General features: G+C 47.6%; 1 protein-coding gene across 2 annotated transcripts in view; it reads left to right on the top strand.

The window, feature by feature from the left end:
- The window catches only part of FBXO21 (F-box protein 21), a 42,462-nt gene extending 34,006 nt beyond the window's left edge, over window positions 1–8,456 (top strand). The window contains exon 12 of one of the 2 annotated variants that reach the window (XM_008048763.2): window positions 4,447–8,456. In XM_008048763.2, the coding sequence (XP_008046954.1) occupies window positions 4,447–4,637 (191 nt within the window). In that variant the 3' untranslated portion in view covers window positions 4,638–8,456. The remainder of the gene's footprint in view (window positions 1–4,446) is intronic. The other variant, XM_008048764.2, reaches the window with a different exon arrangement.
- Window positions 8,457–13,424: the final 4,968 nt, after the last annotated feature.

Here is a 13,424-nt window from a genome sequence, read left to right on the forward strand (position 1 = left end):
TTTTTTTGAGTTGGGCTCTTACTCTGTCACCCAGACTTGGAGTATACTGGCATAGTCACAGCAGCCTTAAATTTCTGGGCTCAGGAAATCCTTCTGTCTCAGCCTCTCGAGTAGCTGGGACTACAGATGCATACTACCATACCTGGCTAATTTTTTTTATTTTTTTTGTAGCAGTGAGGTCTTACTATGTTGTCCAGGCTGGTCTCAAACTCCTGGCTTCAAGTGATCCTCCTGCCTCCGCCTCTCAAAGTGCTGGAATTACAGGCTTGAGCCACCATGCCTGGCCAAGAGACTAAATTTTAAAAACATTTATTTATATATTCCTTTGAGCATTTCTGGATTACTTCATTTTTATTAAATTTATTTTCTTTGTAAAATTTTCTTGATCTTAATTTTTAATCCTTGGCTCCAGTGATCCTGTGAACCTGGGTAGAACCCATTCATGATGCTTTTCCAATTATTAGCTGTCCACAGAGAGTTGAGAGTGAATTATAAGCCACATACACATATGATACCTTCTGATAGTTTTAGTTTGCACAGTTCAGTGGATTCTTTCCTTAGTATGTTAGATTTCACCTAAAGCCTATTAATGGTGGGGGAATATACAGCATCTTGCGTATGTACAAGTTTTTGTTCCCACTAGGGGGCAGGCTTTAATACTTACTTGGCACTAGGTAGGAGGGCAGGGATTCCTGTCCCAACCTCCATACGTGCTTCTCAGACACAAGAGAAAGTATCACAGATGCCCAAATCTAGGTCAGCCACCCATGTTGGAAGGCTCTTGAACTCAGCTGCCTTGTGAAAATCCTGGTCTCGTTGGGTTTTGTCTGCCACAATACAGCGCCTTGTAGAATAGCTCACCCATGGTGTGTCCTCGCCAGGTGTCAGCTTCCTCTTTCATAATTAATCTTACACTTCCACACTCATCTCCCCACCCATATGCCCCCAGCCTCCACTCCACTTTCAGTTCATGGCCATCTGCCCATGCTGGCAAGTATAGAGAAGTGGGTGGGGAGCCCATGCGTCAGGGTGGGGTGTGAAGGGGCACAGCCATTTCAGAGGGTGTCGTGGCAGTCTTGCAGATTGTAAACCTCTCAAGTGCTCATCATCTCCCTGTCTCATAGTCCCACTTCAGTCCCGCCATGTGTATACAAGGGCCTGTGGTCCCCTTGTTAAGATAGCAGACAGGTGTCATTCATAAGGACACACCTGGTAGGTTGGGGTCTGTGCAGTTCAGTAAGCCAGTTGCAGCTGATGTTTAGAGTATGTTTTGTATAAATCAACATGAAACAATACCAAATTTTAAGTATGTAAAAGATATTTGGGTACCTATGTTTGTGCTCATAGAAGGACTAGGAAGACACACCAATGGTGGTTTCTTCTCAGGAGGGAGGAGGGGACAAGACCAGGACAGGATGCGGAAAACTCACAGGTGTGTTCCCATAGTACTTATTCATATACTTTTGGGTAGCTGAAACTGTTTTAAAAAGCAGATATATTTCTCTGAAGACTTCAAGGAAATCTAGAAGGATTTCTCAGGATTTTCCAGAACACTGAAGCAGTTTCTGGTTTGTGTTTTATTCCGTTGTTTTATATTGCTTAGATTCATCATTCCTCTTAAAGTTGTTGAAAACTCTCTTAGTGGATTGGTTATTTATTTTCCTTTCATTATAAACAGTTGCCAATTTCACTGTCTAATCTTCTTCTTAAAATTTTTTTCCTGTTTTGCTCCTTAACAAGCTAGCAGCCCAGACAGGTGACCCAGCCTGGTTCCACTCTAACAGCCAGAGTGGCCATGAGCACCTTGAAGATTGTCATTTACCTCTTAGCATTTCCCAGCGTTCTTGCCTGGACTTCTCTCGCCTCTTGTTTTGGACCCACACTCAGAATTGGTGCTTCAGCTGTCGGGTCGTGCTGTCCTGGCAGATCTGTGGGCAATAACCTGAGTTTGACTTTCCTCCCTTCTCTGAACAGGAGCTATATATCACCACACCAAGCTGCTGCAAAATACATGGAGAGAAAAGAAGGGAAAGAAGTAGTGCTAATACAGGGGACTAAGCTTCCAGCAATATTTGGGTCTAGATAATTCCTTGTAGCAGGCTGTCCCATGCACTGTAGGATGTTTGGCAGCATCCGTGGCCTCTGCCCACTAGCAGCCAGTAATATTGGCTCTCAGTCATGACAACCAAAAATGTCTTCAGACCTTGCTACGTGTCCCTTTGGGGGCAAAAGAGCCCCCTGTTGAGAAAGACAGCTCAAGACACACCGGCAACGAAGCAGTTATTCTGAGTTCCCTGCCTGAGTTTCTTTTGCTTTAATATCTTCATCTTGCCTACCACTGACAGGCAACAGTGTTCCTGCTAGAGCAGAGGAGCTTTGTCTCTTGGTAGTGTCCGCAGAGTCTCTGCCCTCCCTCTTGCATTTCTGTACAGCTCTGCAAGAAGGTCCAAACGAGGGGCACTCGGCAGCTGGCCTGGGCAAAACTCCCCAGGGAAAATCTGCCTGTGCCACCTCTGGTTGGTTATTCCTGTCTTGGATGTGGGGAGGGAAGTGGCAGTGGCATGGGATAGGAGAGGATGTCTTCTCAGCCTGTGGCATTTCGATACACAGGTAGGGGTTTTTTTTTTGTCTCTTGGTATGTTCGGTTTTGGGGTTTTTTTTTGCATTTATTGATTTTTTTCCCCCAATTCTAACGTTTGAGAAATGCTGGGTCCCCTAAGCTCGGGCAACTGACTGGGTCCTGGCTGAATGCTTGGACAGCTCCTCACTCTGCCCACAGCTCACTCTCCGCAGAGGGGAATCGTGAGGGGCTTCTTCTGGGCTCTTATGTGGGGTGCACCTGGGAGGCTACCGCAGCGCCTGGCACATTGAAGTGCCCCATTTAAACTCCATGGCTGTGTCATACAGCAGAGCAACCCACAGTAAATGGCGCTCCAGGCCTTCTAAGTAGTACGTGTTTTCACTCCTCCTTCCCCGCGGGACCTTGGATGAGTTGCTCGCTTTCATGGCTGCCTGGTATTTTGCTGAATTAATGTGCCACCATTTATTCCCACAGTGACCTACATTTGGACATGTAGACTGCCTTCACATTTTTTCTGTCACAAGTACTGTTGAGGTAACCTCCGTACATTCATCTCTGTGCATTTGTCTGTGATTTCCTTGGCAGTATTGATTTTTGTACTGTTTTATCCCTACCCACAGTGAAGGAACAGCCTAACACAACATATTAGCACAGAATTTCTTCAGATCCTCCTGTTTTATGGTTTTAAAAAAATTGCAGATTAAATTGTACAGATCTTTCCCGTTCTCCCCAGAGATGAATGTCAGTTTGTCAGAGACAAGTCGGTGCTTCAGAAAGATGCCATATTTATCCTGTGTCCCTGGGGGTACAGGGCATCCAGAAGCATTATATTTAGGGATGTGTAGCCAGGCTGTTTAAGAAGTAATATGCTGCACTGTTTGTGTTGGTGAGCCTTGAATGGCCCTCCCCAGAGACTCACTTGAATTAATCCGAGGGACAAGTGTGCAGAGAATGGTCATATTGAATGGGGCCAGTGCTCCGTGGGAGACTCTGCCCTGCCCAGCTCCCTTCTGGTGCCAGGTCATGGGGTATGCACTGGGCTTCTGGGTTAGGGCCACTCTCAGTCTTGGACCAGCCTCTGTGGCCAGTAAGGAAGGGTGCACAGAAACCTGTGCTTTCATTGGGATGAAATGTGGGGGAACCTTGCTTAGACTGTCTTGGGGCAGCAGGAGCTGTGAAAGGACTTCAACCTTTTGGGTGCCTTATGTATATTATCTTTTTTGTTATTCCATTTTCAAGGCTCTTATTTTCTATTTCTCTGGTGGCAAAACAGAGCAGGGAGAAGGGGTAGCATGATTTCTAGGAGTTGACACAGATAGCCATAGTGGAATCAAGAGGTGCCGACCACTGTCCATTCATCCTCCCAGGCTCACAGCAGCCCTGTGGGGGGCTGGCCTTGGGAAGCGCACACGGTGTGGAAGGAGCTCCTGGAGAGTGTGGGCTCTGGGTGGCTCCTGCCGATAGACATGGAGGACAGCGGGGACAGGACTTGGTACCCTAGGCGAGAAGCGAGTGGGCAGGGAGAGTCTTGTCCCGTACTTCCAGCTGCTTGTCAGGTCGAATCGGAGACATGAGTCTGTGGCTTGCCAGTCTCCAAGAGACTGTTGAGTTTTGCTGGAGGCAGACATCTTGCTCAGATTAGGAAAAGACTTGCGTTCCATGTGGCGCTCTTGAGGGACCCAGCTACCAACTGCCACTCACTGCCGTTCCTGTTCCTCCTCCTGGTTCCGTACACATCTTCAGTCTTCCCTTCTGCTCTGCCTCTGAAGTACCCCTGAAAGGGATGACGGGACACTCTCTGGATAAAAGGTGCTACAGAAATTTCCATTTTTAACGAGATTGTCCATATGCCTCTTTACCCACAGAAAACTTGGAATATAACGTGGAGCCGCAAGAAATCTCGCACCCTGATGTGGGACGCTATTTCTCAGAGTTTACTGGCACGCACTACATCCCAAATGCAGAGCTGGAGATCCGATACCCAGAGGATCTGGAGTCTGTCTATGAAACGGTGCAGAATATTTACAGCGCGAAGAAAGAGAGCATAGATGAGTAAGGTCTAGTAGAGGACATTGTACCTTTGCTGCTGCTGCTACCTTCCAAGAGAACGGGGTTCCAGAAGAAGCCGTCTCACGGACCCCGCTGGGTTCCCTCCACCAGGAAAGCCACTCCACCAGTAGTGCTGGCTGCCTCCTACCAAGTTCCACACCGTGTGCTCTCCTCCAGCTGCAAAGACAATGTTGCTCTCCGCCTACACTAGTGAATTATATGAAAGGCACTGTGTCAGTGGCATGGCTTGTGTGCTTGTCCTGTGGTGACAGTCTGTGACATTCTGTCTTCATGAGGTCTCGCAGTTGACACTTCTATGCTCATCCTTCGTGTTCACTTTCCGTTCTTACGTCTATCTCCTTTGTCTCAGAACGTTTCATTTGCTGGACAGATGGGCTTATATATTTGCGGTCATTTCCTTCTGATTTCTCTACGGAACACGTGCGGTCATAAGTCAGGACTATTTGTCTGTTACCCTGAGTTGAGTTGCATATTCAGAGGTGAAGTTGTGTGCTGTCTTGGCAGCATCTGGGAGATGAAGACATTAACACGCGAATGGTAATTAGAACCATTTCGATCTGTTTTTCTGATATGTGAAACACAGATTCGGGTGTTTCTCGGTTTCTTGATTTGAATTGGGAGAACAGTTTTCCCTTCTGTAGACCTCGACTTTATGCACGTCTCTACAGGTCACTCATTTTCTATTTTATTGCATAAAACTATTTGAGAAAACGGGCAACAATGGCCTTTGTGAATGAATTGTTCCATGTTTATCTACTATTCCTCCCTTTAAAATGACTACTTTTATCTTTTAATTTTAAAAATCTGCTTCAGTATCACGAGTAGGTCTTAATCAGTAATGGGTTCTTTTTGTAGTGAGACATACAGAGCTGATGTTAAAATGTTTGTTCTTAGAAATCATACTTTGTGGTCTCCAAAGACTCAAAAAAGAGGTTTTGCTTTTGTAATCAGACAACAGAAGAAATAATGAACCTTAAAAATTTTTTTAAGAAAAAAAGAGGTTTTATGCCCCTTGTCATTCCTTAGAGTCACTTCAAGACTTTTTGAATGTGGCAAGTTAGAAAGAAATAGAATGCCTTTGATTCGAGAGCGTTGGATTTGTGGGAAAGGAGGCGGGCGCGTGGTCTGCCCTCTCAAGCCACCCACACCTGAGAGCCTCAGGATGGCGCCTGATGTGCAGTCTCGCGGGGACGCGTGATGTGGTGTTCAAGTCCCGTGGGCTCCTTCCCGATGTTCTCAGTCACCTAGCATGAAGGTGCCAGGTCTTCATGCAGCTCCTGCCATGCCCAGTGAGCCCATCTGGTAGCTGAGCATGGAAGCTAGTTAGGCACTAGGACCTGGTGACTTTGCTCTCGACGTTCACAAAACACAGTTGCTCAGTGAATGAGGCATTGGGGGACCCAACCCAGTCAGCCTCGCCACCATCCATGTGCATGCCGTGTTCTCACACCACGGTGAGTGACTGCTTCTTGCTTACCTTTGGAAGCCCTGGTATGACTGAGGTTGCGGAAGCCCCCAAGACCCTTCATAGCACGTGACAGCTGTGAAGCAGTTACCAGAGAGAGGTGGAGCCTGGGCCGCTGCACCTTCACCCGAGTTAGCTGTTTTCCAGTGCCCATGTTCCTTACCAGTCAAATCCAAAGTCAGATGACTTGAACTTGCATTTGAAATGCGACCACTCACAACACCTTAGCCTGCCTGAGGTTGGGGGGATTATACACTACTCATTTATAGGAGAAAATTAGATAACACAGAATTAATATTAATGAGATGCATTCATAAGAAACTGTGGCGCATGCTGAGACTTACAAGTATTGGTTTTCTGGTTTGATTCCCTTTTTTCCTATAGTAACATCAAAGCCAAGAAAGATGGTTTTACCTGTACTGACCCAACTGTAAATATGTATCTAGACTGTTTTTAAATGTGTTTCTTCATGAATGCTTCATGTGGCTCCAGGAAGCCTGTATCACCTGTGTAAGTTGGTATTTGGGCACTTTATATTTTTCTAAAAATGTGTTTTGGATCCTGTACTCTAAATAAATCATACGTTTCTTCTTAAAATTTTTCCAAAACTCTTCTCCATTTTAAAAAGCCCTGTTATAAAAGTAGTACTTTCACAATGTTAAAATATTAAATATTTGGATATAGTAAACTTTTCTCTTTAAATGAATGCCAAGTTTTTTTTGTACAATGATGAATAAATGGAACCTTATCCAGAGAAACCACGCAAATGGCCTGCCCAGTTTCGTTTCAGAACAGAAAGCCCAGCCATGACAAGACTAGACTGTCTCTCATCTCTCTCCTGATCGAAATGTGAGCAACTTGGTCTACTAGGTTTTTCCTAACATCGGTGAGCAGATTTCCTTGCTAGGCATTGTTTTTTAAGCTCACTAGTAACCTTTGAGAATATACGGTGTCAACGCAGAGATTGCACTTTTTAATTTGTGTCAAGACACATGTAAAACAAGAACTGCAAACACTTTACAAAAACCAGGTTCTTGATTTGTTTCATGGCAGTCAATTTGAACAGCCATGCTACATGCAAAGAGGCCACAAGCTCCTCAGCATTGATGCTGTGTGATGTTACTACACACGACGTGGCGGAAGTTACGGGTTAAACAAGTCAAACCAAGTCAAACCTAATTTATTAGACCCAAGAACTTTCCTCCCTGGCACACCCTCCATGCCTGGGGTCCCATGTTTGCAGACACTCTTTGAGAAGCTCTTTGTGAGATGCCCATCACACCCAGAGCCTGGTAGACACCTTAAGGGTCAGACCTGTTTTGCCAAGTGTTGTGTTTGCAGATCATTTATCCACCTCTGGAGATTATGACGCTCCACCAGAGCGTCATAACAGATCTCCACGATACGTGCGTGCATGCAACAAAATCATGGAGAATGCCAGCCTTAGGTATGGCTAAGGCTCAGTTTTACATCTTATACTACCTACTTACAGGCTTGCTCACATTTTGAAGTGTTTCTCTCTTTCTCTGATGATTAAACAGCGGAGCTGCTGCATAGTGGGCTTGCTTCTGCCATCAGGTCCCTTTACTCTAAAGGGAAACTATTTCTTTTCTTAGTCCATGTGCCAAGTAAGTGAACTTGAACTACCAGCAACTTTTTGAAAGTGTCTACGGCCATATGATAACCAGGATACCGCTCTTCATGTTTTTGTTTATTTTGTCGTGTTTTTCTGGAGGGAAGGAGAGAACGAGAGAATGTTGGACAGTGCAAAATGGAGAATTTGCTGGGAGCCAACTGCTTTTGGGGGACGTCAGTAGCTGTACTGACTTGGTACTGTGTGCTGACTTTGAGCCAGGCAGTGGCCTCAACACTTTGTAACCCTCCTAGCAGCCCTGTAAGGCAGGACCAGATGGTCAACATTTTAGGCTTTGTTGGCCACATACAGTCTCTGTCCCATGTTCTTTGTAAAAGTGTAAACAGCATTCTTAGCTCAAGAGCTGTACAAAAACAGGCTGCAGACTGGATTAGCCCGTGGCCAGAGTTTGCTGACCCCTACTAGGCTCTAGACTCGCGTAGGCTAGCATTCTACTGTGTGGGTGGGTGGGTGGAAAGCTGACATGGAACCCGGGTGGTCTCTGAGCTGTCAAAGACCACTGAGCTGTGGCTCTCCACTCCCTACATGGCAGCAACTCTGATCTCGAAATTTAGAATCTTGAGGGTAAAGGACATTCCTTCAGCAAATAAAATTATGTGCAATTACAGAATAAATGTATTACAGCCATGTAGTAATGATTGTATTAGGGTGATGCTAGTTCTGTAATAAATAGACCCGAAAATCTACTGTGACTCAGACACAATAGAACTTTTTTGCTCACGTAATACTGGGCAGGGGAATGGGCTGGCAGGGTGGCCCTCATGCAGGCGCTCGGGGCAGCATCCGGGGCCGTCTCCCTCCATCCTGAGGGGGTGAGTGGGAGGGGAACCTGAGACCATCTCTCTGCATCCTGAGCAGGTGATGGGGAGGGACCCTGGAGCCACCTCCTTCCCTCCTGAAGGAGTCTGGCAACTGATTCAGGCTGTCCATGGCAACCAGCGTGGCCCGGTTCAGTAGTGAAGCAGGGACAGGCCCACTGCAGTTAAGACTTCCGTTTCGAAAAAGAAAGACACAGGAGTCTGCTGTCTAGCGGGATGAAGTCCTGCTTGGGAGAGGGCTGTGAAGACCCTGTCCTGGCCGGGGGTAGATCCTGTCTCTGCTGTGTGGGAGGAACCCCCTGGTTCATTGCTCACAGCCGATCCTGCCCTCTGGGAAGTTCTTTCCGGAGTCTAACCCTACCTGGGAGCTGTACCATTTTCCAGTCACTTCCTGCCTGGTGCAAGTGTGGGAGCCTGCCCAGGACAGTGCTCCGTCTGGTAGTGATGCCCTCAACAACTTAGTGGAGGGTTCAGCTATTTGTGCCAGTCATCGTCACTAGTGTTCTTTTCCAGAACTTTCCAGTCTGCTTTACTGCCCCATAACTCTCTCCCATACTAATCTGGCTGCCTTCTGATATGAGTGAAAGTTGAGTCTCCTTTAACAGAAAATTGCTTAACGGGCCTTTGTTGCCCAGTGACTGTCCCTCTAGTCTCTTGTTGGTGTGAAGAAGTGTTGCCTTTTCAACACAGGAAGCCCGGCATTTCCTCTACTTAATTATTTTGTGTAGAGATGGGGTCTCGCTATGTTGCCCAGGCTGCCAACTCCAAGCCTCAAGCGATCCTTCCGCCTCAGCCTCCCAAAGTGCTGGGATGACAGGCCTGAGCTACCACACCCAGCCAGGAAGCCTGGGATTTCTGATCCGTCCATTTTAGCTCTCAGGCCAGCACAGTTTTCTTAACTTTTCTTTTCCTTGTCTTACTTTGCAATAAGCAGCAAAGGGCAACCAACCCACACCACATCCTGGCTCTTTTTGGCCACTTTTTTTTTTTTTTTTTTTTTTTTTGAGTTGGAGTCTCACTCTGTTGCCCAGACTGGAGTGCAGTCTCAACTAGCTACCGGGCCAGTGGTTCCACCCACACGTAAGCAGCGGCTTCACCAAGTCTTCCCCTCCCAGAGCGCTCCAACCTTCTGGCTGCCATGAGGGGGCCCCCTGGCACCTGACCTCTAATCTCACCCCATCGAGTTTGGACTTTTAACACAGCAGTCATCCTCGCCATGGTTCTGTTTTGTTTTCTTACGGTTAAAGTGGGCTAACACTTACACAGGGAGGTCTGCATCCTGTTTGGCTGTGCAGAAACTCAGAGGACAATGATGTCAGGTCTCTTTGGGAGTGGGAAGAGCTGTGAGTTGCTGATTAACCTGAGGAAGGAAGCCACACAGAATACAGAAGGGAATTCGGGGAGTATGGGCTGGACGATCTGCCTTAAAGGATCCTTGCAGGGTTACAGTGTCCACCTTTGGCTCTTAAAATGCCAAAATTTTTTTTTTCTTTTGAGTTGGGGTCTCACTCTGCTGACCAGGTTAGGGTGCAGTGGCGTGACCATGGCTCACTGCAGCCTCCACTTCTTGGCCTCGGGTGATCTTCCCACCTCAGCCTCCCGAGTAGCTGGAACGACAAACCCACGCCACCATGCCTGGCTGATTTTTTAATTTTTTTGTAGAGATGAAGTCTTGCTGTGTTACCCAGGCTGGTCTCAAACTCCTGTGCTCAAGCAGTCCTCCCACCTCAGCCACCCAAAACACTGAGAGTACAAGCATGAGCCCCTGCACCCAGCCTGGAAAATGACAGAATTTTTAACATAAGCGTTCATATTCAAGTCATTGAATTTGGGAGAAATGAGAGAGCACTTGGACTGAAAGTTAAGGTTATCCTATCTCCAAAAGTTTATAACCTCAAGGTCTTAGAACAGTGTAACAGTCTATCGGGTATTAGAGGGTGACTTTCTCAGTGGCATCTGTTACCATCAAGGGCCGTACCCCTTTGCGTATCCTCCACCTAGTGTGTCTCTGCTGTGTTCCCAATACACCTCCCACCCCAGGGTCTTTCTAGACTATTTTTCCTAGTCACTTTCCCCCTAGAACTTGTTTCAACTGTTTCATTGAGACAAAGTTAATCCAGTATGAAATTTACCACTTTAAAGTGGGTAAATATGGCATTTAAGCCGGTCTCGGTGGCTCAGCCTGTAATCCCACACCTTTGGGAGGCTGAGGTGAGTGGATTGCCTGAGCCTGTGGGTTGGAGACCCGCCTGGGCAACTTGGCGAGACCTCATCTCTACAATAAATCAAAAATGAGCCGGGCATGGTAGCACGCGCCTGTAATTCCGGCTACTCGGAAGGCTGAGGCAGAAGGATCGCTGGAGCCCAGCGGGTGGAGGCTGCGGTAGCCGGGAGCGGCTACTGCACTCCAGTCTGGACGACGGAGTGAAACTCCAACTCAAAAAAAAAAAAAAAGCCAAGCTCGGTGGCTCAGCCTGTAATCCCGTGCTTTGGGAGGCTGAGGTGAGTGGATTGCCTGAGCCCGCAGGTTCGAGACCCGCCTGGGCAACTTGGCGAGACCGCATCTCTACAATAAATCAAAAATGAGCTCGGAAGGCTGAGGCAGAAGGATCGCCGGAGCCCAGCGGGTTGAGGCTGCGGTAGCCGGGAGCGGCCACTGCACTCCAGTCTGGGCGACGGAGTGAAACTCCAACTCAAAAAAAAAAAAAAAATCTGGCATTTCGGCCACACACAGTGTTGTACTTTCACCGCCTGTAGCTCCTAAACATTTCCATCACTCTAAGATCAAACCCCGCACCCCCAAGCCGGCACTCTCCATTTTCCTCCCCCCAGCCCCTGGCAACTACCAACCTGCTTTCTGTCTCTGAACTTGCTTATTCTAGACGTTTTCTTTTTTTTCCTTTGAGTCAGTGTCTCACTCTGTCGCCAGGCTGGAATACAGTGGCACTATCATGGCCCACTCCCTGCAACCTCCTGGGCTCAGGCGATCCTTTCACCTCAGTCTTCAAGTAACTGGGACTACAAGTGCCTCCACACCCGTCTAATTTTTTATTTTTTTATTTTTTTTTTGGTGGAGATGAGGTCTTGCTACGTTGCCTGGGCTGTTGTCAAACTCCTAGTATCAAGCGATCCTCCAGCCTCAGTCTCCCAAAGTGCTGAGATGACAGGTGTGGCCCCCGCACCTGACCCAATTCTGGACATTTCATATAAATGGAATCATACAGCATGTGGCATTTTGTGTCTGACTTCTTTCACTCAGCATGTTTTCAAGGTTCGGGTCAGAACTTCACTCCTTTTCATCGCCAGATAACATTCCACTGATGGACAGACCGCATTTTGCTTATCCATTCAGCTGTTGGTGGGCATTGGGGTTGTTTCCACCTTCTGGCTGTCGTACATATTGCTGCGGTGAACCCTCCAGGAAATGTTCATACCACAGGCAAGCTGCACATCTGCGTATAATTTTACATGAGATATATACACCTGTCTTTATACCTTACAAGCATAAATACATAGTATTTTTCTACTCCCCGGGAACCAATTTTTGCCCCTTGGGGGCGACATTGCCCCAGTGAAAACGCAAGTTCACGTAGACGGCACCCTCCCCCTGGTTGGCCGCTATGTCTAATGTACCCACCTCCCTGGTGCCCGGAGCTTAGTGAATACATGAGGAGAACATCTCTGTCACTTAGAAGGGCTAAAATGTCTGCTCCAGACCCTTTTTTTGGTTTGTCTTATGTAACCTTTGCTTATTATATTGACTCAATCCTCCCAGAACTCTGTTCCTTAAAAAAAATGTGAAATAGGCTGGGCGCCGTGGCTCACACCTGTAATCCCAGCACTTTGGGAAGCAGAGGCAAGAGAATTGCCTGAGCTCAGGGGTTCAAGACCAGCCTGGGCAATGTGGCGAGACCTCGTCTCTACAATAAATTTTTTTTAAAATAAGTTAGCTGAGCGTGGTGGCGCATACCTGTAGTTCCAGCTACTTGGAAGGATCGCCTGAGCCCAGCAGGTCGAGGCTGTGGTGGCTGCACTCTAGCTTGGGAGACAAAGTGAGGCTCCAACTCAAACAAAAAAAATATCCTGGTTAATTTAAGAGTTACTTGCCCCTTACAGAAGTGGGATAAAAGAAGCAATCGCAAGGCACTCTGGGAAATGGCTACCCTTGTCTGAAACTACTTCCACGAGGTGAGAGAACGTGAGAGCAAGTGCCCTTGAACGCTCAACTGCCAGACCATTCTTTCCTGACACTTCACACATGGAAGCGGCGAGGCCCGTGGAGGTCAAGTGGCTTGCTTGCCTTGGCCACGTGCCTCAGAGCTGCACCTCCAGCCTGGGCCTCTGGTGTCTCTAGTGTCCCCAAACTGCCTCCCCGGTTGGGTTTTCTTACCCTGCAGAAAAGGTTATGCTAAGAGTCTTCCCTGATTACTTGGGGTTCAAAGCCTGTTCTCCGTCATCACTGATTATACGTGGCAGTTCCTGCCCGCCTCAGCTGCTTGCATTTACTGTGTTGGAGGAAAATAAAGGTGTGTCATCCCTCCCACTCTGCTCTTGGAGCGCAGGAGAGCCTCAGTCCAAGCCTACAAGTTCTTTGAGAGGAAGTTGCTTCCAGAAAGATGATGTCCTCTCCAGCAGGGGTAGGCAAGTATTCTCTGTCAAGAGCCGGGCGGTGCACATTTTTGGCTTTGCGGGCCTTGTGGTTTCTGTCATGGTCTCTCAGCGCTGGCGTTGTGGCAGGAATGCAGCCGTAGACAAGAAGTAACGGGTGCACCTGGCTCTGTCCAGGCAGCCTTTATTCCCAAAACCCAGCTGTGGGCTGGACGTGGTGGCTCATGC

The sequence above is a fragment of the Carlito syrichta genome, unplaced genomic scaffold (genome assembly GCF_000164805.1).
Source record: "Carlito syrichta isolate Samal-C Ts95f unplaced genomic scaffold, Tarsius_syrichta-2.0.1 Scaffold126612, whole genome shotgun sequence".
Classification (NCBI taxonomy): domain Eukaryota; kingdom Metazoa; phylum Chordata; class Mammalia; order Primates; family Tarsiidae; genus Carlito; species Carlito syrichta.